We start from the raw sequence: 25,616 nt of genomic DNA, 5'->3' as shown, positions 1-25,616 counted from the left end.
ATAATGTATTGTTGGCATTTATTTTTCATGATGACAGGATAGGGGGGAGAGAGACAGAGAGAGAGAGAGAGAGAGAGACAGACAGACAGACAGACAGACAGACAGACAGACAGACAGACAGACAGACAGAGAGAATATATATTTTTATTAGACAAAAGAAAAATGCAAACAGCACAATGTAAGTCAGGCATTTTGGTCCAAAGGGATTTCCGAAGAAAGACCTTGCGGTCTTGTTTCCATTCGGAGAGAGAGAGAGAGATGGAGAATAGAGAGTGCAAGAAAGAGCAATCAAATTGTAAAAATAATAGTATCATGTGCATGTTTTCCCTGTAGTAGCAAAGTTAGGTAAGCGTTTAGTGAACAGCTTCACAATGGGTTATGTTCCATATATACAACACAGTTTAGTTTAAGAAGGAGCGTTCACCCTGCAGGACTTTGTAAATCGAACCAAAATGACATGATGTTCATATAAAGGCCAAATTGATCTACTGACTAATGCTATTTCTATGGTAAATTACTTCACTGCCAAACTACAACAGAAGCATTGTTTTGTTTGTATAATCAAATAACAACAGTGAAGACAGTAGGGAGGCTATGCGTAGCTCTGGCCCATATGGATTAAGGATTAAGGATTAAGCCTACACATAATTATGTGAGTATGGCATTTTCGAGTTCGGCATTTCCAGCCGGACCGTGGTCAGTTTGTTTGATTCGCACCAGAATTCGAATGCACGTTCACATCAAAGGAGTAAATTGGACAATGGTCCCTTTTAAACTAACCAAACAGTCCTGGTGTGAAAGCAACCAAATCTACTACACTTAGTAAAACCTTTGCTGTAGAGAGACATGGGGGAAACCAAGGGCAAAGAGAGAGAGAGAGAGGGGAGAGAAATGCGAAGACTGATGAATACTGGGGTCAGATTGGAACCCGGGTCCGTCCTCTCCGCACTCACCAGCAGCATATGGTCTGTGCTGCACCCGGCTGAGCCTCCAGGGGGCACCGATGCGTCTGGTGAGGAGGAGAGAGCGTGAGCAGGGTTCAGGTGGGATTCTAACCCTGCAAGGCTGACGGTGCGGCGCGTCGAAGGACGCTATCCATCAGACGGGGGGAGGGGGGGGGGGCAGGGGGCACACTGGCACCGAGATCAACACCACCACCGCAATGATCATCAGCCACGTGCACGTGTGTTTGTCTGTGCTTTAACACACACGCACACACACACACACACACATTTGTGTGTGTGTGTGTGTGTGTGTGTGCGTGTGTGTGTGTGATGGATGTTGCTTGCAGAGGCCGTGGACTGACATTGAGTGAGTGAGAAAAGAATCTGGCTTCTCGTTGACGACATAATCAGGATTATGGAAGAAGATGTTTACCTTGACGGATCACACTCTCTCTATCTCTATCTCTCTCTCTGCATAAATATTGCTACGTTTTTTTTTCTCGTTTTTTTACCCAGCTGCCTTGTTTCTATATGCAGGACTAAAGTGTGATCCCAGTCAACATGTTCTCACTCCCATTGACCCAGTGTGAGTCATGCACGCACTCGCACTCACACACACACACACACACACACACACACACACACACACACACACGGATATCCCACTCCCTGCACCGTATATCTGCCTATAACACATGGGATTTTCTTTCTTCTTTGTGGAGAGTCTGTTTATTTGCCCAGACCAGCAGCAGATACAGATACATACATATAGCTGTGAATTCCATGGCTGTGGGAGATAACTACAATGCAGGCGTGGGCAGGAGAAGAAATTAAGGGCGGGAGAGGGGAAGATAAAGTGCTATTAAGATGAGATGAGATGGGACAACTTTCTCAAGGTGACTGCCGGGCATTACGGCAAACACATATAAATGAGTTGGCCTATATATATATATATATAGTACACACACACACACACACACACACACACACCCCGTACGTATATATGATCATATGTAATGCATGCATGTTGTACACGCACTCTCAAGCACATGCGTGTTCGTGCACTAAATATGCAGCAGGCACATATACATTATGCTACAGCTACACCCACCAGCTTTCGATTGCGCTGACATTCAGCTACAGTATACGGCCCTTTTATCACCAATCCCCTCTGTATCATTTACGCGCGGCACGGAAAGAGGAGGTCGTCAAATGTGTACCGTTATGTGCACGAAGGTCACATATAACTGTAATATGAATGTAAATTATGGCCGTCGTATACCGTATACAAGCCTCCTCACAGGATCCTTTTTTCCCCCCGCACCGCTTTCGCCACTAGTGACGACGAGGAGAGCATGCAGAGTGAAAACAGGGGAAGAGATTTATCCTGTGCAGTCGATGGCCTACATGTTACGCAACGAGCCTGTGGAGTCTTACATAACACTGCAGCTTTTCTCTTTTCTCTCTCCGGGTGGGTGAGATTACAGCCGCGGCCACGCTTCTCCTTCAAGGCTTCGCATCGTGCCGTGCCGGGTCCCCCCTCAAGCCCCACATCTACGCTTTTTATACCAATGAGCTGATTAGTCTCACACACCTCTTAACCCGCTTAGACCCGAGGCTGAGTCTAAACAGTTTTCTGAAAAAGCTCATGTTTGTGTATTATGTCCGTGGTGCTCAAACCTTCTTCATGTCAAGGACCTCCAGAATTATCTGTATTTGGCCGCGGACCCCCGTCTGAAAATATGTTGTTCCAGGGACCTCCCAAGAAACAAAGATTTGAGTTAAAAAAAACGTTCCCTCTGAAAGAATATATATTCAAAGATCTGCGGCACATTTTCACGATTTAAAAAAAATGGCAGACCTACAAGCTCGTAGCGCGGCACTCGGTGCCGCGCTACGAGCTTGTAGATCTGCTATTTTTCAATAGCTAAAGTATAACGCAATCCTTATAAAACACCAAAAGGGGTTTCCCGTCCAGAATGGATTAATTACTCCGAGGGGGACGAGACCCTATGGTGCCAGGCTCAAACATAAGAGTCACAGCCCCCGTGTCATGTATGATCCTAAAGGAAAAGCATTCACCAACGCTGTAATTGTGGTGTAACTGCAAATGCCATGCGGAAAGATAACTATAATCACACATTATAATAATCATAGGAAAGGAAACTGGAGTGTACAGTGCTTTCCATTGTTGCATTGTTCTTTTGTATGAAACATTAATAGTCCTAGAACTTCAATACATATTTTTAGGTGTGCGTGTGTGCGTGACATAGCCTAAATACATATACTAATGCAGTATATGTAGTTTATATGCATAGTTTCATTATATAGATTATTCCACGGTTAGGTTCTTATAGCTTACGTATGAGTCATGATGCCGATGTTTATGTATGTGATGCATTACCATGTTTTTTAGCGTACTATATAAATCGCTCTGGATTAAGAGTCTCCTAAATGCCTAAATTGTAAAGTGTGTGTGTGCGTGCGTGCGTGACTGCTGCGCGCACACGTGCACCCTCCATATAAAGCAGGCAAGGATTCATGGGTAGTCGGGTCCAGTCTCCATTCCTATTAATCAGTATGTGCGTTGCCCCCTCGCTGCCAGCGCTGTGCTGGGGCTGATGTATAGGCTCCCATACAGCAAATACCTACATCGTCTGCAACTCACGGCAGTTACCCGGGCTTTGATCACACGCAGTACACAGCTGTGATGGATCATAATCAAGGTAAAGTGTGAGCTTGGGACGATGACGAACGGTTCCATCAGGGGGCGGGTTTGAGGCACGCCGATCCCGCACAAAATGCAACGACCCCCACCTTGACCCAAGTTTTAAATGGCTGCATCCGTTTGTGTCAGTGTCCCGCTGACTCATCCCTATGTGTTCCCCGTCTTCTTTGGGGGGTGGGGGGCGACACGTCACATCACATTTATACCTTTTGCCTTATTCATGTGGATTCCTCTGTCATTAACCATACTAGAGCGGTGCCCGGCTGTAGAGAACCAAATCGGTAACGATGGAAGTTGGAGTTCCATGCCCCACCCTGGCTATGCAATGCCCGTACCCATTTGTCTGTGTCCCTTTTATGCCCGTATGTATCTGTCTCTGTGTGGTGGTGTAGAGCGCGTTTGAGAATTTTTAAGTTGTGCGGCGAACAGTTCACGAGTTACGTGGCTTACAGACATACACGTACAAAGATGTGGTGCATTTATTTTATGTGGTCCACTAGATAGCGGTGCCCATTGGGCACTGGCCTACTTTGAACAATGGACTTGACACCGGGCACTGCACTCCCTGTGGGGGTTTGGAACGTTTGTGTCAAATTTGAATTCGGTGGGGCAAACAGTTCTCAAATTACGTGGATTACAGACGTACGTACACACACGTACGTATACACATGTACATACAGAGACTTGCATTTATAGATAAGATGGATCGGTGAGGCTTTTATACAGATGTCCTCCGACTCGGCCATTTAGTGTTATCCGACGACTTTAACGAGCAAAACTGCCATATGCTTAACATCGCTCACTGTCTACGTTACAAGCAACCAACATTTGGCATAATGTCACGGCGGCATAATCTTCAGTTGTATATCGTTCTAGTTCATATTGCGTGTGTGCGTGCACGTGCGTGTGTGTTTGTGTGCACGTGGGACAATTTGTTTATGTACGATTGGCTCACTAGAGAGAGGCACTTTGACTCCCTTATAATGAGGGAGAAGATGGGCTATATGGAGGAAATCTAGACAGACAGTTGATTAAAGAAAAGGTATATCGTATCCTGAGATGGAGTTGTTGGTTATGGTTAGGCAGTCTCCTAATCTCCTAAATATATCCTTGAATAATGCCTTGCCATTCTCTCTTGTCTTTGCCCAGACCATATCTTAATTGACTATAACCTGCACATCTGTTCGGCAATTGCCTCGAGACGTAGGATCCTGGTAGGCTACGCGTTATCTGGATGGAATTTTGCCGTGTCCCGCGGGCACTTGAGATGTTAATCAGACGTTAATTGAAAAGGCATCCTGTATGGAGTCACATACACCACCTCTGCACGCACGCACGTACCGCTGTTAGGTGCTTAGCTTTCGTATGATTCATGATGACTATTTTTATGTATATGATGTATTACCATGTTTTTGTTCTTGCAACTGTTAGTTGCTCTGGATTTAAGAACGTCTGCTAAATGCTTAAATTGTACATACCGGCACATGCACGGATTTGACAGCAGACCTCCTGTACCACAGCCCCTGATTGACTGACACAACACTTAAACAGCGTTCCGCCACCTGCATACATGTTGGGAGAAACATAACATTCTTCCTGACTTTGACTGTTTTATAATGAGGGGAAGAAAAACATGCAATCTGCTACATGTACGGAAGGAAATGTAGAGAGATGTTGAGAATAATGGCAGCCCATCCAGACAAAAGGAGCAAGAAAAAGACGTGCGGAGGTGGAACGGAGGGAGGGGTGGTGTTGATGTTGGGGTTTTTAGACAAAAGCTTAAGCTGTCTCCTGAACCGCGAAGAGCCCCTTAGGAGAAGAAGAACCGGGGAAACAAATCCTTGAAAAATTGCGTTGCCAATTCTCCCTTAGTCTTTTTTTTCCTTTTCGCCAGCACCTTTACTTAATTGACTATATAACGTTGCTCGCAGAACGGCAGAGAGAGAGAGAGAGATACTGACATCTTCAAAAGGAGCTTTGATCTCCAAGCTTCACCTTAAGGCTCTGGAGGATCATCAAGGTTCGCTCCGTTTTCTGTTTCATCAAGCGCCGTTTCTCGCTGCCCTTTTTTGCTCCTTTCTCTCTCTCTCTCTCTCTCTCTCTCTCTCTGTTCCTTCTCTCCGTCCTGTTTGGTGTGATCAGCCTCTCAACAGCCTCTCTCTGTGAACACAGCCTCGCTCTGACTGATAACCAGTCGGCACACGCACGCACGCACTGACGCACACACACACACAACCACACACACTATAGGTATACATACGTACACAGCATCCACCTCATTCACATTCACGGACTCGCCCAGCATGCGTTTACCTCACCGCGCTCTCACACGTACGTGTGCTGCAAGGTCAGGTTGAAAGGAATTTCAGATCGACGCGAACGCTTTCCTTGTACGAGCATTTCTACAGCCCCCCCCCCTGTCCTTATGAGAGACTAATTAAATCACCCCAACAACAGTCAACATCTTGGTTGTAACTGCCATCTTGAACACTTGGCCGAACCATCAAACGTCAGAGTGCTTAATGGGTTGGTAGCTACCCAGTGCAGCGCGTGGCAACCTGAAAGCCTGGGCGGACTGTGGCGGAGTGGGGGGGGGCAACAGAGACATGGAGTGTGGCGGAGTGGGGGGGGGCAACAGAGACATGGAGTGTGGCGGAGTGGGGGGGCAACAGAGACATAATGTGTATATATAGTACCCCGAGCCGGGCGAACCGCTATTTGTTATCCTTATGGAGTTCTAGTCTGGCATATATTAAGTGGATGGAGTGGTTGCCATGTCCCATGGGCATGCAAGATGTTAATCAAACATTCATTTAAATGATGGACCCCCCCCACACACACACACACCCCCTGCCGAGTTATCGCTGATTGACCGCTGGCTCAAAGAAGCGTTGCCGCCATCATCCACACATAAAGCAGCGGAAACAACATTATTCCCGACATTAGGCGGTCGAGACACCCGAAAGCAGATTAAAGGCCGCTTAGCGAGTCATTTAGGAGCCTCGGTCTGTGTTTAAAGAGCAGTTAGGGCTTATTGTCAGTTACCTTATAGCCACCCACCATGCACTGCCTTCATTTCAGAGCGCTTTGTGTCGACTTCACTGCCTCCAGTCACTGGAGGATTAGGCCTATATATATATTATATACTGTACGTAATATTTCCCTTCCCCGTACGTACAGAGATACTTTCGCTTAAGGGAAGCGGCCATTAAAATGTCATTACCGCAATGCTGGAATCATCTTGAGAGAGAGAGGCCAGTGGCTCCCAGCAGCTTCCTGCCATAATGGGTTCGATACGTTGCCTCATGCACAGGGAAGAGTCCCAACTAATGTTGCAGAACACAAACGCTAATCTTTCTGTAAATATCACTCAAATGCGCTCTCTATCTCTCTCTCTCTTCCGCCTCTCTCTCTCTCTCTTGCTGTCTTGTTGAGCCCTTCAGACGTAATAGGATGGATTCATCCTCCATATCAAATTGAATTAATTCTCTGGGCAGAGGTATTATTATGTACTACTTACTATACAGAGGTATCTATCATGACGAGCGTTCTAAGCATCTTGTTTGGCTGAGCTGTAATGGATCCCATTTCTGCTTCTGACGAGGATCATTTAGTTCTCGGAACCACTTGGCTTATCGCCTTATTGTGACTCTACAATAGACAGATACAGGTATCAACTGTATAGCGAAGAAAAGCCCTGGATATGCAGTGTTCACTTTCCTGACGGTGTTGTTTTTGACAGCAAAGATTTAGATTTTCCATTTAGTTTTAGTCGCATTTTTGTTACCTGGAATGTCTAGTTTAAGTCGACTAAATCTACAGTTGATTTAGTTGACTTAAAATGTGTTTTGGTGGGCCTTGACGCCGTCGTAATGGCTGATTTTACACTTGCTGAAAATAGCCGATCTACGAGTCCCTTCCTGACATTTTACTCTAGTTTTTATTTGTTGACGAAATTGCCAATATATTTAGTCTTATAGTTTTAGTCATCATAGCTTAGTTTTCATGTAGTTTCCATTTCGTCAGTGAAAAAAGGTATAGTTGACAGTCGGACATTTTTCGTTTCAGTATTAGTCAACAAAATCGACACTGACCGGCCGCCTTCATGTGTGTGTGTGTGTGTGTGTGCGCAGTGGTGCGATTGGTGAAAATGCATGAGGGAGGGGGATACTCAACGGGCATGGTGGTCTGTCGGCGCGTCGGTGAGTAACATGAAAGAGGAGAACGTCCCGGCTGCCATTTGAAACCCTACTGTGAACTTCCCTCCCTTTGTAGAGAATGAGATCATCCAAGGAGGAGAGTATCGAACCGCCAGTTCATAAATAACTGAAAGGGTGTTCTTGTGTTTCTTCTAATCTTTCAACACTCGCATGACTGTAGTAAGGCCAGCAAGCTGACTTCAGGTCATGACTGTAGTAAGGCCAGCAAGCTGACTTCAGGTCATGACTGTAGTAAGGCCAGCAAGCTGACTTCAGGTCATGACTGTAGTAAGGCCAGCAAGCTGACTTCAGGTCATGACTGTAGTAAGGCCAGCAAGCTGACTTCAGGTCATGACTGTAGTAAGGCCAGCAAGCTGACTTCAGGTCATGACTAGTAAGGCCAGCTACCACACAAGCTGACTTCAGGTCATGACTGTAGTAAGGCCAGCAAGCTGACTTCAGGTCATGACTAGTAAGGCCAGCTACCACACAAGCTGACTTCAGGTCATGACTAGTAAGGCCAGCTACCACACAAGCTGACTTCAGGTCATGACTGAAGTAAGGACAGGTACCAAACAAGCTGACTTCGGGTAAAAAATATTTTATTCCTCCGATGTTATTAGCTATTGTCTCCAGATGCTTTGACATTTCTTTATTTAGAAAATGTTATTTTTAAGGTCAGCAATGTACTAGAGTGCCATTACATTACCTTAACTCTTGTATAGGTGAATAGGTGAATTATTTTAGGAGTGGGCGGATGGGAACCGCAACGTTCTCAGTTCGATCCCTGTTGGCTACCCCCAGAGTTATAGTCAAAGTGTCATTGATGAAGACTCTGCTCCCGATGAGCAGGTTGCATGGTTTTCTCCGACCATCAGTGTGTGTGTGTGTGTGTGTGTGTGTGTGTGTGTGTGTGTGTGTGTGTGAATGTAAGGCACAAATAAACAACACCTAGCTAAGCTAAAATGTATTTATTTACACATACTCCTAGAAGTACTGCTTCTGAATTGGATCGAATTAGCGAATTAACTGTGCTTGGACTTTTGAAACGCCAGTGTTTTTTTCACCGTCACAAAGAACGTTGATCATTTTGACAATCACTCTGTCTCTTATTCCCCCCCCCGGCACCCACCAATCACACCCACCAAACATTTCCACTTAACCCATTTAGATCTGAGAACTGATAATACAAAATGTCTTCTAAATCCTTCAGTTTTCTGAAAGTCCTACTATATGTTTCTATGTCAGTGGTGCTCAAACTATTTCATGTCAAGGACTCCCAGAATTATCTATATTTTGCCGCAGACCCCTACCATCTGAAAATGTGTTGTTCCAGGAACCCGCCCAGAGTAAAACAAAACGTTCACTGTGAAAGAATATATATTCAAAGATTTGCGACACATTTTCACGATTTAAAAAATAAATGGCAGACCTACAAGCTCGTAGCGCGGCACTCAGTGCCACACTATGAGCATGTAGATCTGCTATTTTTCAATATCTATAAAGTATAACATTACATAACGCTTAAAACACCAAAAGGCGTCGTTCCCGTTCTAAATGGGTTAAAGCAGTTTCAGCACGCTCAATTAATACCCCAATTGCTCTCATGGCGACGCCCTGGTCTTGGCTTGAATACCATTACTACTTTGTTTTTACGGCATCGGTGGTGGTTAGAAATGAATGCACATAAATTTGGCCGCGATTATACCGCTCATTAAGCTACCGTACAACCTCTAGCCGCTTATTTACTCGGTTAAACTCCACGCTTTAGGTTCAATTAACATTTGGGGTGTTTCATTTTTGCCCTATCTCTCTCTTTTTAAAATAGTTAATCAGCCGTGAATAATGGAAAAACGCTGGGAGCCAAAGCCATGGTGGTTTAACCTCCCTAGTACCTCCGGCCATATGGAAGGTACTGTACAGCTGAGTGAAAATGCACATATAGTTTAATGAGATAATAGAATCAATGGTGTTGGGCTTTTTTTGGAAGCCCAACAAGCTGCTGCTGCTGCAGGCAGATATAGCAGTATACTGTACGCATGCGGCCAATAGGCAGATAGCAGTACCCGTCCGTGGCCAATAGGCAGATAGCACTATGCCGTCCGCGGCCAATAGGCATATTGCAGTACCTGTCCGCAGCCAATAGGCCTTGATCCCCTGTGTCCAGCAGGAAGTTGTTATGGCCAGCAGGGAGGGGCATTTTTAATGGCAGCCATACTGCCACGGGGCATTATTGTAAGTCCCGGAATAACTCTGCGAGCGTATATTGTGCCGAGAGAGAGAGAGAGAGAGACTCTGCATCTGTTTTTTTTTCTTTTAGATTTTTATCACACAATTTTGCAACCCATTTTTTTCACCCACTGCACCCATAGTGTCAATTATCCAATGTAATCTATGGGGCAGTATATATGGGCGGTGGGTACTGATGACGTGGAGGAGAGAACACGGCCCTGCAGCGCCCACAGCGAACCCAGAACCTTCTATAGCTGAGAGGGGACAGCGCTACCGACTGCACCACCGTGTCCCCTTAGGGAGGGGCAGCCATACTGCCACAGGGCATCACTGGAAGTCCCAGAATAACTCTGAGAGAGAGAGAGACTGCATCATCTCTTAATGGTTTTGTCTAGTATCTCCGTCTGTCTTTCAGACTGCCTCTATTCCTTCCGTTGTACTCCTCCCCCCCCCCCCCACCCCCATCCCTCCATGGTTTGGCAGGCAGACTCTAACGTATAACATGGCAAAATGACTTTGACCTTTGCTGTGACCGAGGACAGACAGAAACCACATGATGGAGGAGGAGGAGGGGGGTGTGCGTGCGTGCGTGTGTGTGTGTGTGTGTGTGGGTGGGTGGGCGACTGACTGTAATAAACTAGAAGCAGTGGGTGGCTGTCAGCGCTAATCGATAGGAGGTGAGAGGAGGGGGAGGGGGAGGGGAGGGGAGGGGGGACCACAAGGTTGATGAATGCTAAAGACGCCTCAGTCACTCAGTCAGTGTAGTTCTATAATGTCTAATGCTGATGTACGGCAAGGAGTCATTTTGATGACCGTCCTGGCATTAAGGAAAAAAAAGGCTAGATGAACTGGGTGGTCATTATTATTGATCAGTTTCAAAGTGGATTGCGATTGGATTATAGCGCTGGACGTCGGGCATGCGCCATCCATCCCATGGCGCTCATGGGTGGCAAACTAACTCGCACCAGAAGTTCGATGAAATAAGGTACTTTCAGACGTGCAATCGATAAACGCAGACGTTATACGCTTGCGTTGTCGGCACCTCGACTTCTCCGCACGTACAGAAAAAAGAACGCAGGTCTCATTGAAAATGAATCACTAGCTAGGTTAATCGCTGCCCGTTAGAAAGGGCCTTCACAGAGCAGCATAGCAGAAAGCAATGTGTGATAATGTCTTATTTCATTTCCCTGGACCCAATATTCTATAAAGGTCTCAATTGTTCAGAAATTGTGATTATTTATAAGTTGGTTCACCTGGCTGTCATTGACTCCAATGATCCATCAAGGTGGCCAGTTTACCACCCAATGTGACCAATATGCCTGACGGAATTGCTGCATTAGAGAAAATGACCTCGGGCGTCCTTCTTTCCTTAATTTACCTAACTTGCCCCCCGCCTGGAAAACCTTACAGTCACAACAACAACAAAAAGGTGCATAAACAATGAAATCATCGTTTTAACACAGACGTTTCTCTCTCTCTCTCGTCTCTCTCTGCAGGAACGGGGAAAGATCGGCGTGATCTTCAACGTGGGCACGGACGACATCAGCATCGAGGAGAGCGCGGTGATGGTGAGCGACGGCAAATACCACGTGGTGCGCTTCACGCGCAGCGGCGGCAACGCCACGCTACAGGTGGACAGCCAGCCCGTCATCGAACGCTTCCCTTCAGGTAGGAGGAGCGCAGGGGGGGTCCCACGCGGTGTGGGCACTGAGGGGGGGGGAAGGGGTGTCAGTGACTGTTATATGGTCTATTCATAGTCCAGTTTTCGGTGAAGAGGTTGACCACCGTTTTGTTAAAAACAGAGAGATGTGTTTGGGTGAGCGGCGTAACGTCATGTTGTAGTTTTCGGTGGTCACCTAAAATTGGACTATGAATAGGCCTTTAAGATCTTCAGTGAGGGGTCGATGAGTTGAACCCTCAACGTGAACCAAAGACATACAAGTGGAGAGACGCTGAGAGAGAATACATTTCCCCTATACATTCAGGATGATATACGTTAACTCCATTTCTCAAACAGACAGACACTAATAAAGGAGAGCAGACGGCCTCCTACTGTATGAGTCAGCCCCGGCAGTGGGCTTCATGTTGTTTAGGCGTAATGATGGTGTCCCGTTTCACCATGAATTGTGGGGTTATTTTGAAACCAGCTCTCTATTATGTCTCTCTCCACTGTGTTTATCTTGTTCACATTTATTGTTTTTTTCTTTTCTTTTTTACCCGACATGGTTATTGAAAGGAAGACATTTTCTGCTTATGTCAGCGAACGCAAAAGGTCTAAGCATCAGGCAGGCTAAATTGCCTGTGCTATTGTTGACGAATGAAAACTCATGACATGAGAGAGAGAGTGTAAAATTGTTGTGCCTTTTTTCAAAGGGCTGGATTGGGCATTGTCATCCCTGTATTAGAGAAGCGATGGGCAGAGCAGTGGTGTCAACATGTGTCCAATTCATTTCACTCAGCAAAGTGACATTATACCAACAACGAAACGGCAAGGCGAAAATATCAAACCGTCGGTGACAGTTCCCCCCTTTTTATATTGTGATGGAGAATGGAGGCCTTTCCGAGGCGGTGTGTGCACCGGGCTGACGTTCATTAGAGCCAGAGAAAGAAGACAAGCTTTCTAAATGGGACCATGCACTTGGCACAAGTTATATTTTTTGTGCGACACTGAGACACAATCGTGGCAGCCTCGGTGCCGATGGAGGGTTACTCAACATCTGTGTGGTCTCGCATAGCCAGACCACTGTTCCAGAATCTCAATGCTATATAGAGTCTGCCGAAATCCGAGTAATCTGTCATTTCCGTTCATAAAATTATATTTTAAAATATCTTTAGAGCTTAATTTATTCATTTACATTTCTGCTAAGCAGCAAGCTATATATATGCTTAGATGATTTCTATTTATATTAGGATAAATTTGCGCGACTGTAAAAACGGAAGTGGGGAGGAGGCTCCACTTCCGCTTTATATTTTACTCATGATCAGAGCTTCCGTTTCTGAGTCCAGACTGTACGACGGAAGCATTTGAAAATTGCGAGAGGCAACAGTCTGGCAGCACGAGACTAACATCTGTGAGACATCTCGTCCCTCTGCGCTACATAATTATACTGCAATCACTATAGGCCAGTGGTTCCCAAACTTTTCATGTCAAGGACCCCCAAATCGACACTAATGAGCCTGCGGACCCCCATTTGAAAAGAGAATTTTTACTGCTATAGCAGTGATTCTTAACCCGTTTAATTTCAAGGACCCCCCAGTGTGACAGGCATTAGTCTACCCCCAGATTAATGGCCTTTCTATCTCTGGGTCCCCCAATTCATATTGTAAAATTGTAATGTTAATTCAACTCTGAGAGTGTCCATTTGTACACTCTTTTAGAGTTACAGACCCAGTCCATTTGGTTCCTAACTATCATTTAGCTGGGGACCCCCAGGAAGTCCCTCAGGGACCCCTGAGGGAGTTCCTGCTATAATTAACCACTGCTTAATTGGGAGCGTATAGTGACACTCCCAGCAGGGCGGGGCCTCGAGCGAGGCCATCACTAATGAAGCATTTGATTGGTTCGGTGGTTCCCTTACAGTACACATCACTGAGAAGTGCAGTTTGGTGTGTAAAATCGTCATTTCCCGGATGTGTCTGTTGAGTGTTGACCCACATCAGGCAGTCTCACAGGGACATCATGGTTCTCCCCCGCCCTCCTCCTCCTCCTCCTCACGACTCGGCTTCTTTCTGTGTGTCTGTGACGAGACACACAAGGGATCTCCGTGCCTCGTATATAGACCGCGCCGGGCGGAAAATGAGACTTTCCCAAAGGACGGGGAACTCGGAGGGGGGAGGGGGGAGACGGAGAAGGAACGGAAATGAAGGCACGCGAGACAGACAGACAGTGACGAGACAAGTAGGTCTGACTGAAACGAGTCGAAATTCTCCTCAGCGCTTGTTCTATTAATAATATCTGGGACTTATATTCATAGGCACTTTAAATGTTTGGGGGCCAGGGGAGGGAACATAACAAAAGGACAACTTTATTAGGAGAAAAGAGTAAAATGAGAATTAAAACGATAAGACAGTTCATGTACAGTTCATGTACCCTCCCTCCCTCACAGGTAGGGAGGGAGGGAGTGTGTGGAGAGTATTCCAGAGGGTAGGGGCGGCCACAGAGGTGATGATTTGGAGAGACAGAACACTGACAGACACATGGAGACATGTCTGTGACGGCCAGACAGCGTTTAATAACAACACATTTCAAAGTGATGTTTGCGTGCCTCTGGGACTGCATCGCCAGCCTGTACTAGTGGCCATGCGTGTGTCTGTGTGTGCATGTGCACTGTGCATGTGCATGTGCACGTGCGTGCGGATGCGTGGCTGGCTTCACACATTAGTCAGTGTGTCTTGGTTTTCCTGGGTGCACGGGCTCATGTGTATGGACACGTGTACATAGTTTGTGAAAGTTTGTGTGTGTGTACGTGCGTGCGTGCGTGTGTACGTGCGTAAAATCCCCATCATCACCGTGGCTCTCCCTGCGCGCCTCAGCCAGGTTGGGTTAAAAAAAGCAAACAGATGTTTTTAAGCATCTGCTGCTCGCCCATATGGCCACGCTATGATAACCGCCTCACACCCACTTCTCTACAGTCTACACTATGACGTTATGGTAACCGCTTCACACGCACTTCTCTTCACTATGACGTTATGATAACCACCTCACACGCACTTCTCTTCACTATGACGTTATGGTAACCGCTTCACACGCACTTCTCTTCACTATGACGTTATGATAACCGCTTCACACCCACTTCTCTTCACTATGACGTTATGGTAACCGCCTCACACGCACTTCTCTTCACTATGAGGTTATGGTAACCACCTCACACCCACTTCTCTTCACTATGACGTTATGATAACCGCTTCACACGCACTTCTCTTCACTATGACGTTATGATAACCGCCTCACACCCACTTCTCTTCACTATGACGTTATGATAACCACCTCACACGCACTTCTCTTCACTATGACGTTATGGTAACCGCTTCACACGCACTTCTCTTCACTATGACGTTATGATAACCGCCTCACACGCACTTCTCTTCACTATGACGTTATGATAACCGCCTCACACGCCCTTCTCTTCACTATGACGTTATGATAACCGCTTCACACCCACTTCTCTTCACTATGACGTTATGATAACCGCCTCACACTCACTTCTCTTCACTATGACGTTATGGTAACCGCTTCACACGCACTTCTCTTCACTATGACGTTATGATAACCGCCTCACACGCACTTCTCTACACTATGACGTTATGATAACCGCCTCACACGCACTTCTCTTCACTATGACGTTATGATAACCGCTTCACACCCACTTCTCTTCACTATGACGTTATGATAACCGCCTCACACGCACTTCTCTACACTATGACGTTATGATAACCGCCTCACACGCACTTCTCTTCACTATGACGTTATGGTAACATGAGCAAAAAACATTAATTTGCCAAAGCAAAAAGTGGTGCAATACAATCAAAACAAAATGTATGTTCAATTGAAAGTCAGAACCTCCAATGAATCAATTTCTACGTACCGAGATCACTCGATGCAGATAGTGCAGGAATAGATACAATGATTAGGGTGGTTGGTTGTGTTCCATTTGATATCCGTCTCCTATCACAGCAGCTCTCTCTCTCTCTCTCTCTCTCTCTCTCTCTCTCTCTCTCTCTCTTCCACAAAGCACATCCACTCTGTGATTGCAGTATAATTCCCTGCAGTAAAACCAGGACATTGTGGTAAAAAAGGAACAATGGTGGCCGTCGTCCAATCAGCTGTCCTCGCGCTACGACTGGCATTTAGGCTTTTATAACGGTCTCGTTCATCACACCTGCTCCTTCTTTCTCCCTCTAATCCTCTCTCTCATTTACAGCATGCAGGCCCACAGTGGACCTGTCATGTCGCTTTGCTCTCTGACATTTGACAATTGGCTCATAGCAGAGAGAGAGAGAGAGAGAGAGAGGGGGGTATAGGGGGAGAGGAGGAGGGGGAGAGGGAATATGAATGCAGGGCAGACGCATGAAGGGGAATGGGGGGAGACCTGGAAAGATGATGGATGTGGGATGCAGAGGCGATGAATGAGGAGACTATGAGGAGAGTGATGAGAGAGAATCAGGGCGAGCGATGGAGAGAGAGAGAGAGAACAGAGAGAGAGAAAGGGGGGTCGAGCTAGCTGTGGAGTGGATGGTTAGCTGTTGTCACAGTGATTGATGTTACAGAATAATAAGCAATGCAAAAAATGTGAATGTGTCACAGCACAGCCACTGTAGGGGACTCTATGTATGCAGTGTGTGTACACACACACACACACACACACACACACACACACACACACACACACACACGTGCAATCAAAGTCAAAGGTGGTGAATGCAGCTTATATCGCCGGGCGGAAACCTCCTCTCCATATTTAACTCACTAGAAACAATCAAAACTATAACCACAAAAAAACAAAAACCACTTTAGACAACTTCTGCACTGCTTCCCATTGGTTTAAACTGACCGCTTATAGCCCTTTTTCAAAATGGCACAGAGCGAGTCCTCTTCAAAGAGGCAGTGAAATGAGTTTATTGTTTTGATTTTCCAAAATGTAACGTCCTCAATTTTATCACACTACAGCATCACGCAAAACAAGCATCAAAAGTAGCAGATCGGCAAGCTTGCGGTTTTCAGCTTGTAGATCTGCTACCTTTGCTATTTTTTTATTTGAATTCTGAAAAGTAACAGTTTTGGATATATGAGGTTTCCACTCACGTAAGCATACATACATTCACGTACACATGCACGGGACACGCATATACAGGCACATAATGTGTGTAGTATGCATATTATGCATATACTGCTCACACACACACAAATGCAGACACAGCACGTGCATATTGCACAAACACACACACGAAAGGCACATGCTGTAATGCATACCACACACAAAGCACATGTACACTACAGACCCTGAGTCATTTGCACGCACGTTTTTAACTTTCACACACATGCAGACACCCAATCCCGGGCCGATAAATCAATGCGAGAGTAGGCATAATGTGAAGGAGAGGGCAGACGGAATGAACGGTCTAGGTCAGTGGTTCCCAAACTTTTTCATGTCAAGGACCCCCAAATTGACACTACTTAGCCCGCGGACCCCCATTTGAAAAGATATGCCAGGGACCCCCATAAGAGAAGATTTTTACAGCTCTAGCAGTGATTCTCAACCAGTATAATTTCAAGGACCCCCAGTTTGACATGCATTAGTCTACGGGCCACCATTTAATGGCATTTCTATCTCTATTTCTATCTCTGAGAGATTTTTCGTACCCTGTAGTATACCTTCTCCTGAACAACACCCCCCTCTGCCTGTCTTCGCTGACCCTCAGTTTCAGCAATTCTGTACATGCACGCCTAGAAAACCCCAAAAATCTGTACATATGACACTGAAATCCTCCCCAGAGAGACAATGATGGAGGAACGCCGTCTCTACCGAACTTGAGCCACGGGAGACACCACCGCGCGACCCTAAAGGGCCACGAGTTGCAGTGTCGAGCGTTGCGAAGTTCGGTATGAGCCGACTCAGCCCCGTCCGAGTTGTACTGTAGATAAATCAGGCATTACGACGCCATCAAGGCCTTGACTACTATACTGTAGATCAACCAAAACTATACTAAAAGTAAAGCATTCCAGATGACTATACAATGTGACTAAAACAACTCCCTGGACAGGAGAAAACAGTCCGATAGAAACAAATAAAATAAAATAGTGAATGGTGGGAAAGTGGAAGGCAGAGAGCATTGATGTCCCTCCCCCATGTTGTAGCTTCAGAGAAGAAGGTTTTAACGGCTCAGTTCAGAGTCTAACCCTGATCCCTCCACCACAAAGAGCTTTCTGTCTGTGTGACTCTCTCTCTCTCTCTCTCTCTCTCTCTCTCTCTCTCTCTCTCTCTCTGTGTCTATCTCTCTCTCTCTACGTCTATGTCTCTCTCTCCCCCTCCCCCTCTCTCTCTCTCTTAAAGACGGGCAGAATAAACGTTTACCTCTAGTCAACCTTCCATTGTTTCGCTGATGCGTTTCCGCTCTTACCTGTGTATATTGTTTGCTATGTTGTTGACAATCTACTTTCATTTAGTATGTATATTTATGTGATTGTGACAGTATTAGACACTTTTTTGGCAGTTTGAAATTGTGACCACTTGCTGGGGACAGGCTTAATACAGGCTTTTTTGGGTACAGAGCCTGCTTTTAACTAATTCGGATGGAATATGAAAAAATATATAATGAAATTAATGTCATAAGAATACACAACTGCATTACATTTAACTTTACAAGTGCTTTTATTTTTATTAATTAATTAATTTTTTAACATAAATAAGGCTCTTATGTGTGGGACATGTTTTTTCCACTTTTGTCCCTCATCTCAAGAATGAGTGCTATATATAGACGTCTACATTTAGACCTTGATTAGCCAGGCTAATCAAGGTCTAAATGATTAAGAAAATAAATACGATTTTTTTTGCACACACAGCACACTCATAGGGTCTCTCTTATCGTATTTACAATAAAAATACAAATAAGGGGTTTCCAGATATACAACAAACGGCCCAACCATAGGGTCATCATGAACATAATGTTTTTTTAGCATAAATATCTAATAGCGTTTAAGTATAATATCATTGCCATATTCTTTTGTGGTAAATGAATGGCCTACACACAAAAATGTCAGAAGTAGAAAGTCCACAAGCATGCGGTGCGAACAGGCCCGTTTCCAGCTCCGCTACGTTTGCTATTTTTGAATTTGAACCCTGAATAGTAACAGTTTGGTTTATTGTTTTTGACATAATGGGGTTTCCTCCTGACAGACTGTACGGCTCTAGCTGTCTCCACTCATTCATGTAAGCATGAAAATATGGATAACAAATAAATAAAGGATCTGCCAAAAAGATATTACAGGGAATGAAATATAGCAAGATCTCCCCTGAGGGAATCGTAGGCTATTTTCTGGGTGGGAGTGCAAAAACTTTCATAGAGCTAAGCACAAAGCAGCACAGCAATATGCAATTCACAATTTAGGCATTTAGCAGACGCTCTTAATCCAGAATATAACATAACATAACATGGTAATACATCATATACAAAAAATAGTCATCATAAATCATAGGTATCATAGATAAGATAAGAACCTAACAGTGGAAAACAGCTCTATAATAACATTCCAAATGCATGCATTTTTAATTCATTCATGATATCCATTGGTTCCACACGTACTGCACATCATCATCGAGTGACTAAACCGAGTCAACATGGCTGTGTCTTGTCTGAGCTACAACCATTTATCTCTGAGAGAGAGAGAGAGAGAGAGAGGTGTACAGTAACATTCACCTCTGAGAGAGAGAGAGGTGTACAGTAACATTCACCTCTGAGAGAGAGAGAGAGATGTACAGTAACATTCACCTCTGAGAGAGAGAGAGAGAGAGAGGTGTACAGTAACATTCACCTCTGAGAGAGAGAGAGAGAGAGAGGTGTACAGTAACATTCACCTCTGAGAGAGAGAGAGAGAGAGAGAGAGAGAGAGTTGCACAGTAACATTCACATTTTCAACTTGTTTAATTTAACCCGTAAGGATCCATTTTTAAAAGGGGGCCGAAAAAACATGATAAAAATCATTTAAGCTTGGCCATTCGCCTGCACCATTCAATGTAAGACCCCCCCCCCCCAACCTTCTCTTCACCTGGTGAGTTCTTATTGGGCCTCGGGCAGCTGTGCAGCTGGTCCTGATTGGATCCTGCACAGTTGGGAGGTATCTCCAATTAGAGGCCTGTGGCTATGAAAGAGAGAGAGAGATAGAGAGAGAGAGCCAAGTAGTGCAGAGCAGGGGAAGGAAAAGATTTGCTTGAGGTAATTAGAGAAGTGACAACTTTGATTTCCAAGAGCGAGCAAGCGAGTGGCTTTCTTTCTCTCTATCTCTCCCCCCCCCCCCCTCCCTCTCTCTCTCTCTCTCTCTCTCTCTCTCTCTCTCTCTCTCTCCATCTCCATCTCCCACTCAGTCACTGTGACATGCTGCCATGCTGTACTGTAGGATGGATTCTACTAGGGATAATGAGAGGAGAGGTGAGCAGAACGAAAACGGGACGGATTGATTATACCAACGCAGATTTGTTTAAAAAAATGTATGTGATAGACCGTATATTTATATATATGCATGTAAAATCAGAATACAATTAGAATTAGCAGCATACAATAAAGACACATTTAAATAATTTGCTCGTGAACTGATGACGCCGCCTCCGTGACCTCCCGAGGCAGCCTGCAGCGGATCTGAAAGAAAGCAATCCGTCTAAAGTTGCCTAACGAGAAACAGAACGAGGCTACAGTGAGGCTGACAGAGACGGAATGGGGAGAAATGATAGAAAGAGGGATAGAGAGAGAGAGACACAGAGAGAGAGAGAGAGAGAGGGGTGGCCGGAGGCCAACCATCTCCAATGTAATCTCCATTCGTGTGGATGGATTTCCGATGCGAGCGTCCTATACAAGGACATTTGGCTGACTCTACAGCTATATGATATAGACAGCCCCCCCACGCACGGACACACACACACACACACACACACGCGCGCGTACGGATAGATACAGACACGTAGACATATTACAGACACACTTTGCACATACTCATGCACACAGACACACGGCCACACATTGAAGACCACATACACAGAGGGGGAGAGCAGAAGAGACAGACGGACAGACGGACGGACAGGGAGAAAGTGTGGCAGAATGAGGTGTGATTCATGGCCGTGGGCTGTTGTGATGTGAGCGTGGCCTTCGCTACACTCCGCTACAATGCAGCATATAGCCTCGCCTGTCAGATACACGCCTGGCACGCCACGCACGTCACTCTCACCGCCCGTCCTCTGCCTGCCACTGTGCCCCTCCTCCATGTCGCGGTGGCTGCCAGACGGTGTCCGTCAGCTCGCCCTTTCCCCTACCCCTGGCACTGCAGCTGCGTGCATGCGCGACTCCCGGATGGATGGATGTATGGATGGATGGCTCCATGGCTAGTGTTGATTTTCGTCAACTAAAACTATAACGAAAAATGTAATTATAGTATAATATTGTTTACAAAGCCTAAAATACAAACAGAAATTTAATATTTTGTTCTAATGTTCAATGACAGTAAATCGTCAGTTAAAATTATTGTCGGGACAAGACAAGCCAGGATACCTCATGAAAACAACCTGCTTTTTCTCATTTATTTAGGCTTTTAGGCACTTTGAACAAAGACTATGTCTTTGTTCAAAGTGAACTTTGAATAAAGTTCACTTTCATCAGTTCTCGTCGGAGAGCCATGGGGGCCAATTTATTTAGATATTGTTGTTGTTTTTGTTTCAGTTTCTCAAAGCAAAAGGAATAATAGACTCTGGAATGGAGTGATTGCGATTATGGTGGTGTTATAATGGAAGAGACGGCCCAGCTGTGTCTGTCCCATTCTCATGCAGAGCAGACCTGGCTAGTGCCGAGGAGAGGGAGGGAGAGAGAGACAGAGAGAGTGGTGAAACAGTTTCTCTCCATAGCTCGGTATGACTTATTTCTCCAAGGATCCGAAGACAAACAGTCTTGTAAACAAACAGACGAACAGGACACGCAGGAATTGCGTGTCCAAAATGAAAAGTAGCCCCTTATATATATTATCAATCCCATCTAGGCTCAAATCAAACCCACATCAGGTGGGCCCGGGCGGCTGGCCCGGGCGGCTGGCGTAGCCGTCTGTGCACCTTGGCTGGTAATCCAGTCTGGCAGCGGGTTCGACTCCCGAATAATGTTGTCTAGACAAGACATTAAACCTGTGTATAGGAAAAACCTGCATCAGGGCTACGAGCTTCCTCGGAATAGCCACCTTATACTTTTGTGGGGTCAGAGAGAGAGAGAGAGAGAGAGAGAGAGAGATGGAACAAATTAAAATAGGGTGATGCATATTGAAGCATCTTCCAGACAGTGGCATGGGCCCCTATAAGTGTATTGTTTAACAGTGGCCACTAGAGGGAGAGCTCAACACCTCCCATTATTAATATCCTTGGGAGAGACGGAGAGAGAGCAGGTCAAACTCAAGTTGATTAGCTTCAGCTGCTTTTTTAAAGGACAGCATTTCCCATGCAGGTCTGAAGGAGAAAGCCATGGTGGAGCCTATACATATACCGCCCAGAAATCCATTCATCTCGCACATCTATCTGACACTCCAGTGGTTCTCAACCAGTGGTCCTTGAGAGGGTTCCAGGTGGTCCCCATGAATGATGGAGAGTTGGTAACCAAATGGACGCAGATCTTTAACTCTTGAGAGCGTAAAATGAATGCTCTCAGGAGTTAAATTAATGTTATACATCTGCATTAGCCTCGCGTTGCGATACTAATATACCTCTATGCTGCACTGCCTCGGGGCATATGCATATGCATATGATGGATGAAAGAAAGATTCAAAATCAAATCAAACTCAAGTCTGGCTGCGCCAGGCTAGGCTACATCTGCATCACTTAGTTTACAAGTCTAAGTCTATGCAATAAGAGCATGCAGAAAGATTGTTATGTTGATCAATGTTTGCCTGCTCTCTCTACTAATGGCACCACATTAATAGAGCATGGAATTGTGGGACAAAATCCTGTCCGACGATAACAAAATACGAGGATCAATTTAGGCTAAATGTCATCAAATGGTTGTTCCATGGCTCAAATGCTGAATGAATAATGGGCCTTGATATATGAAAAGGGTTGAAAACCATATACTACTATCTTACACTCACACGCTATCATTGTTCTGTCTCTGCCTCGTGCATCTGCCTCGTGACGCTCACTCATTCTTATTCTAGCTTTGTTTTCCTATGCCTCTCTCTCTCTCTCTCTCTCTCTCTCTCTCTCTCGTCTCCCTCCTCAGCAGAATCTCTCTCTCTCTCTCTCTCCCCGGCTCTAAATATGGCGATGGTAGCAGTGCGTGCGTGTTTAATAATAATGTGGGGGCTGTGAGTAGAGAGCGCCGTACGTGTCCTGTAATTGCCCGTGGTGCCTTCTCGACCACAGCCGTCTTCTCGTCTCGAGAAGCGATACCTGGCAATTCTCCAAGACAGACTCGTCCGTCTTGGTGCCCTTCGCTTCGCACGATGCATCGTACGGACGAGAGCTGTGCACAGACAGATATACGCGTCCGCACGCGGGCTTTATTCACACTCACCGTGCATGTCTGCGGCGCATGTTTGTACCACACAGACAGACACGCTGTTGTTACGCCTATTGTAGTGTTGGCCGTGTGGCAATGTGAATGTACATGAGTCATACATTCACACCTGTTCTCCGTCTATACCCGTCCTCCCAATCACTCCATCTGTGCTCTCTCTCTATCTCTCTCTCTCTCTCACGCTATACTCTCTCGCTGTCTCTTTCTCTCTCTCTCACTCTATACTCTCGCTGTCTCTCTCTCTCTCTCTCTCTCTCTCACTCTATACTCTCTCATGCACACGCACACACACACACACACACACACACACACACACACACACAGTAGTGTGTGCTCCAGTACTGCATGCACACAGAGGCAGGCGTGGGTAGAGAGACCCCCCTGGGGAGTACAACGAGGTACTGCAGTACTGAGGTGGTCTATTTAGAGCATTGCAGTAGAGGGATAGAGAGAGAGAGAGAGAGAGAGAGAGAGAGAGAGAGAGAGAGAGAGAGAGAATATAATGGAAATACAATGGCAAAGATTTACTCATACGTTCATATACAGCCTTGTGTGTCTACCTTTCAGCACTTAGACTTTGATCCCAGACTGTACTGTAACTCAGGCATACAGTCATTACATTGCATTAAATACAGCACTAGTTGATGAATCCAGGCATGTTCTTTGAGCCATGCTCACATTTTTCTTTTTTTCTTTTTTTTTGAGGCGCTAGCCCCTCCTATATCCAACTTTTAGTGTCTGTCCACAAACTTTTGTCCTACACAAACATTAAATTCCCATTGACAATGAATGGAGAATTTTACGATATAGTGTCTCATTTTCGTCACCGCTAAACCCCTTATCCCTAAAATGGCCAGTCTACAAGCTCACAACGTGTCAATAGATTGACAGTAGATTGGCTAGTTGAACTATTCAAAAATGTTTTTCAAAATAGTAAAGAAAGGCAAAGAAGTTTAGGGATAAGGGGTTTAGCGGTGACGAAAATGGAGCCCATAGTGTCTATTTTGCGTCGTGCTGATGTACGATGATAAGAGCGCCCCCTCACTTCACACATTAATTTTTTTTAATATGCAGTCAATTAGTATAATAACCCCCACATATATCTTTTGGCAGTGAGTGCCATATCATTACTCCTCCTAGCCATTAGCCCCAGCAGACAGTCTCCTGGCACTGGCAGTCACCCAAGCCCAAGCCCACCCACCATATTAGCCCTGAGCAGTTCCCCTAACTCCGTCTGCAGCTCTGTAGATATGGCCTCAATAACCCTGCGGAACGCCATATAAACCCCACGTTTGCGCCGGTGCCACATTTTGTTGCAATAAAGTGTCTATCACATGCTGATACTAAGTGACACTAATTACCGAGTGACGGCTGAGGAGGGCTAGACTACGAAGGTGGAAAGAAGGAAGCTCTTAACTGGTTTGGAGTGCAAACGAGCCCTGGCACTTTCCCCTGTTTCATCATCTGGTGTTTTCGCTAATCAGGGAACTGCAACAGTTGAACAGCAACAGAAAAATGTCTTCCTTGAAATAACCATGAAAATGTGCCAGGTTTGATTATCGGGGGGGGGGGGGGGGGGGGGGAATGATATAACCATGTTTTATTCATGACAATGATTTAATTTTGTTGTTGCTGTTTCATTAACTTGTGGTGTGGCAATGTTCTAACTGTGTTGATGCTTTTTTAAATGACTGCTCATGTGTTTTGTTGGCTTAATTTAACCAAATGAATTGACATTATTTTCTTAAATGTGTTCACTTTGCGCACAGCTACCATATAAGTTGATCGTTTCAGTTAGACAGATGTAATCGTACCATACCTAAATAATTCATAAACATGTTTAACTTGCTATAGCTGATTAAAAAAAAAAAAACTCTCATATTAAACCCAAGGTAACTAGAATGCTGTTAACCTGTCTAACCAGCCCAGCCACAAAAACCTCCTGTCCAACCTAACTAAAGCTGCTTTTTTAAAGTACAATAACCTGCTAAACCTTTTTGCCATGTTGCCCTTTATTTCCTCTAACCTCTTCTAACTTTTCAACTTCCAGATCTCTTTTTGTAACCTCTCTGAAATGAATTTGTCTTCTCCAAATTCTCTTTAAAGGGAACTTTGATAGTGAGCGCCTGGCTATTGCTAGACAAAGAATCCCATACCGACTCGGTCGGGTAGTTGACGAGTGGCTACTCGACAAAGGTAATAAAATCCCTTTAACTCCACACTAATGATCTAACCGTTCTAACCTTACCGTTAACCACAGCT

At 45.3% G+C, this 25,616-nt stretch overlaps 1 protein-coding gene across 1 annotated transcript in view; it reads left to right on the top strand.

Moving 5' to 3' along the window:
* The window catches only part of nrxn2b (neurexin 2b), a gene marked incomplete at its 3' end in the record, with an annotated part of 769,013 nt that overhangs the window by 704,515 nt on the left and 38,882 nt on the right, over positions 1–25,616 (top strand). The window contains exon 19 of the mRNA XM_080791852.1: positions 11,600–11,771. Coding sequence (XP_080647978.1) covers positions 11,600–11,771 — 172 coding nt within the window. The remainder of the gene's footprint in view (positions 1–11,599; positions 11,772–25,616) is intronic.

This window comes from Protomyctophum bolini, assembly GCF_963924005.1.
Source record: "Protomyctophum bolini genome assembly, chromosome: 20".
NCBI classification, from domain to species: domain Eukaryota; kingdom Metazoa; phylum Chordata; class Actinopteri; order Myctophiformes; family Myctophidae; genus Protomyctophum; species Protomyctophum bolini.
This window is presented reverse-complemented; position numbering and strand designations above follow the sequence as displayed.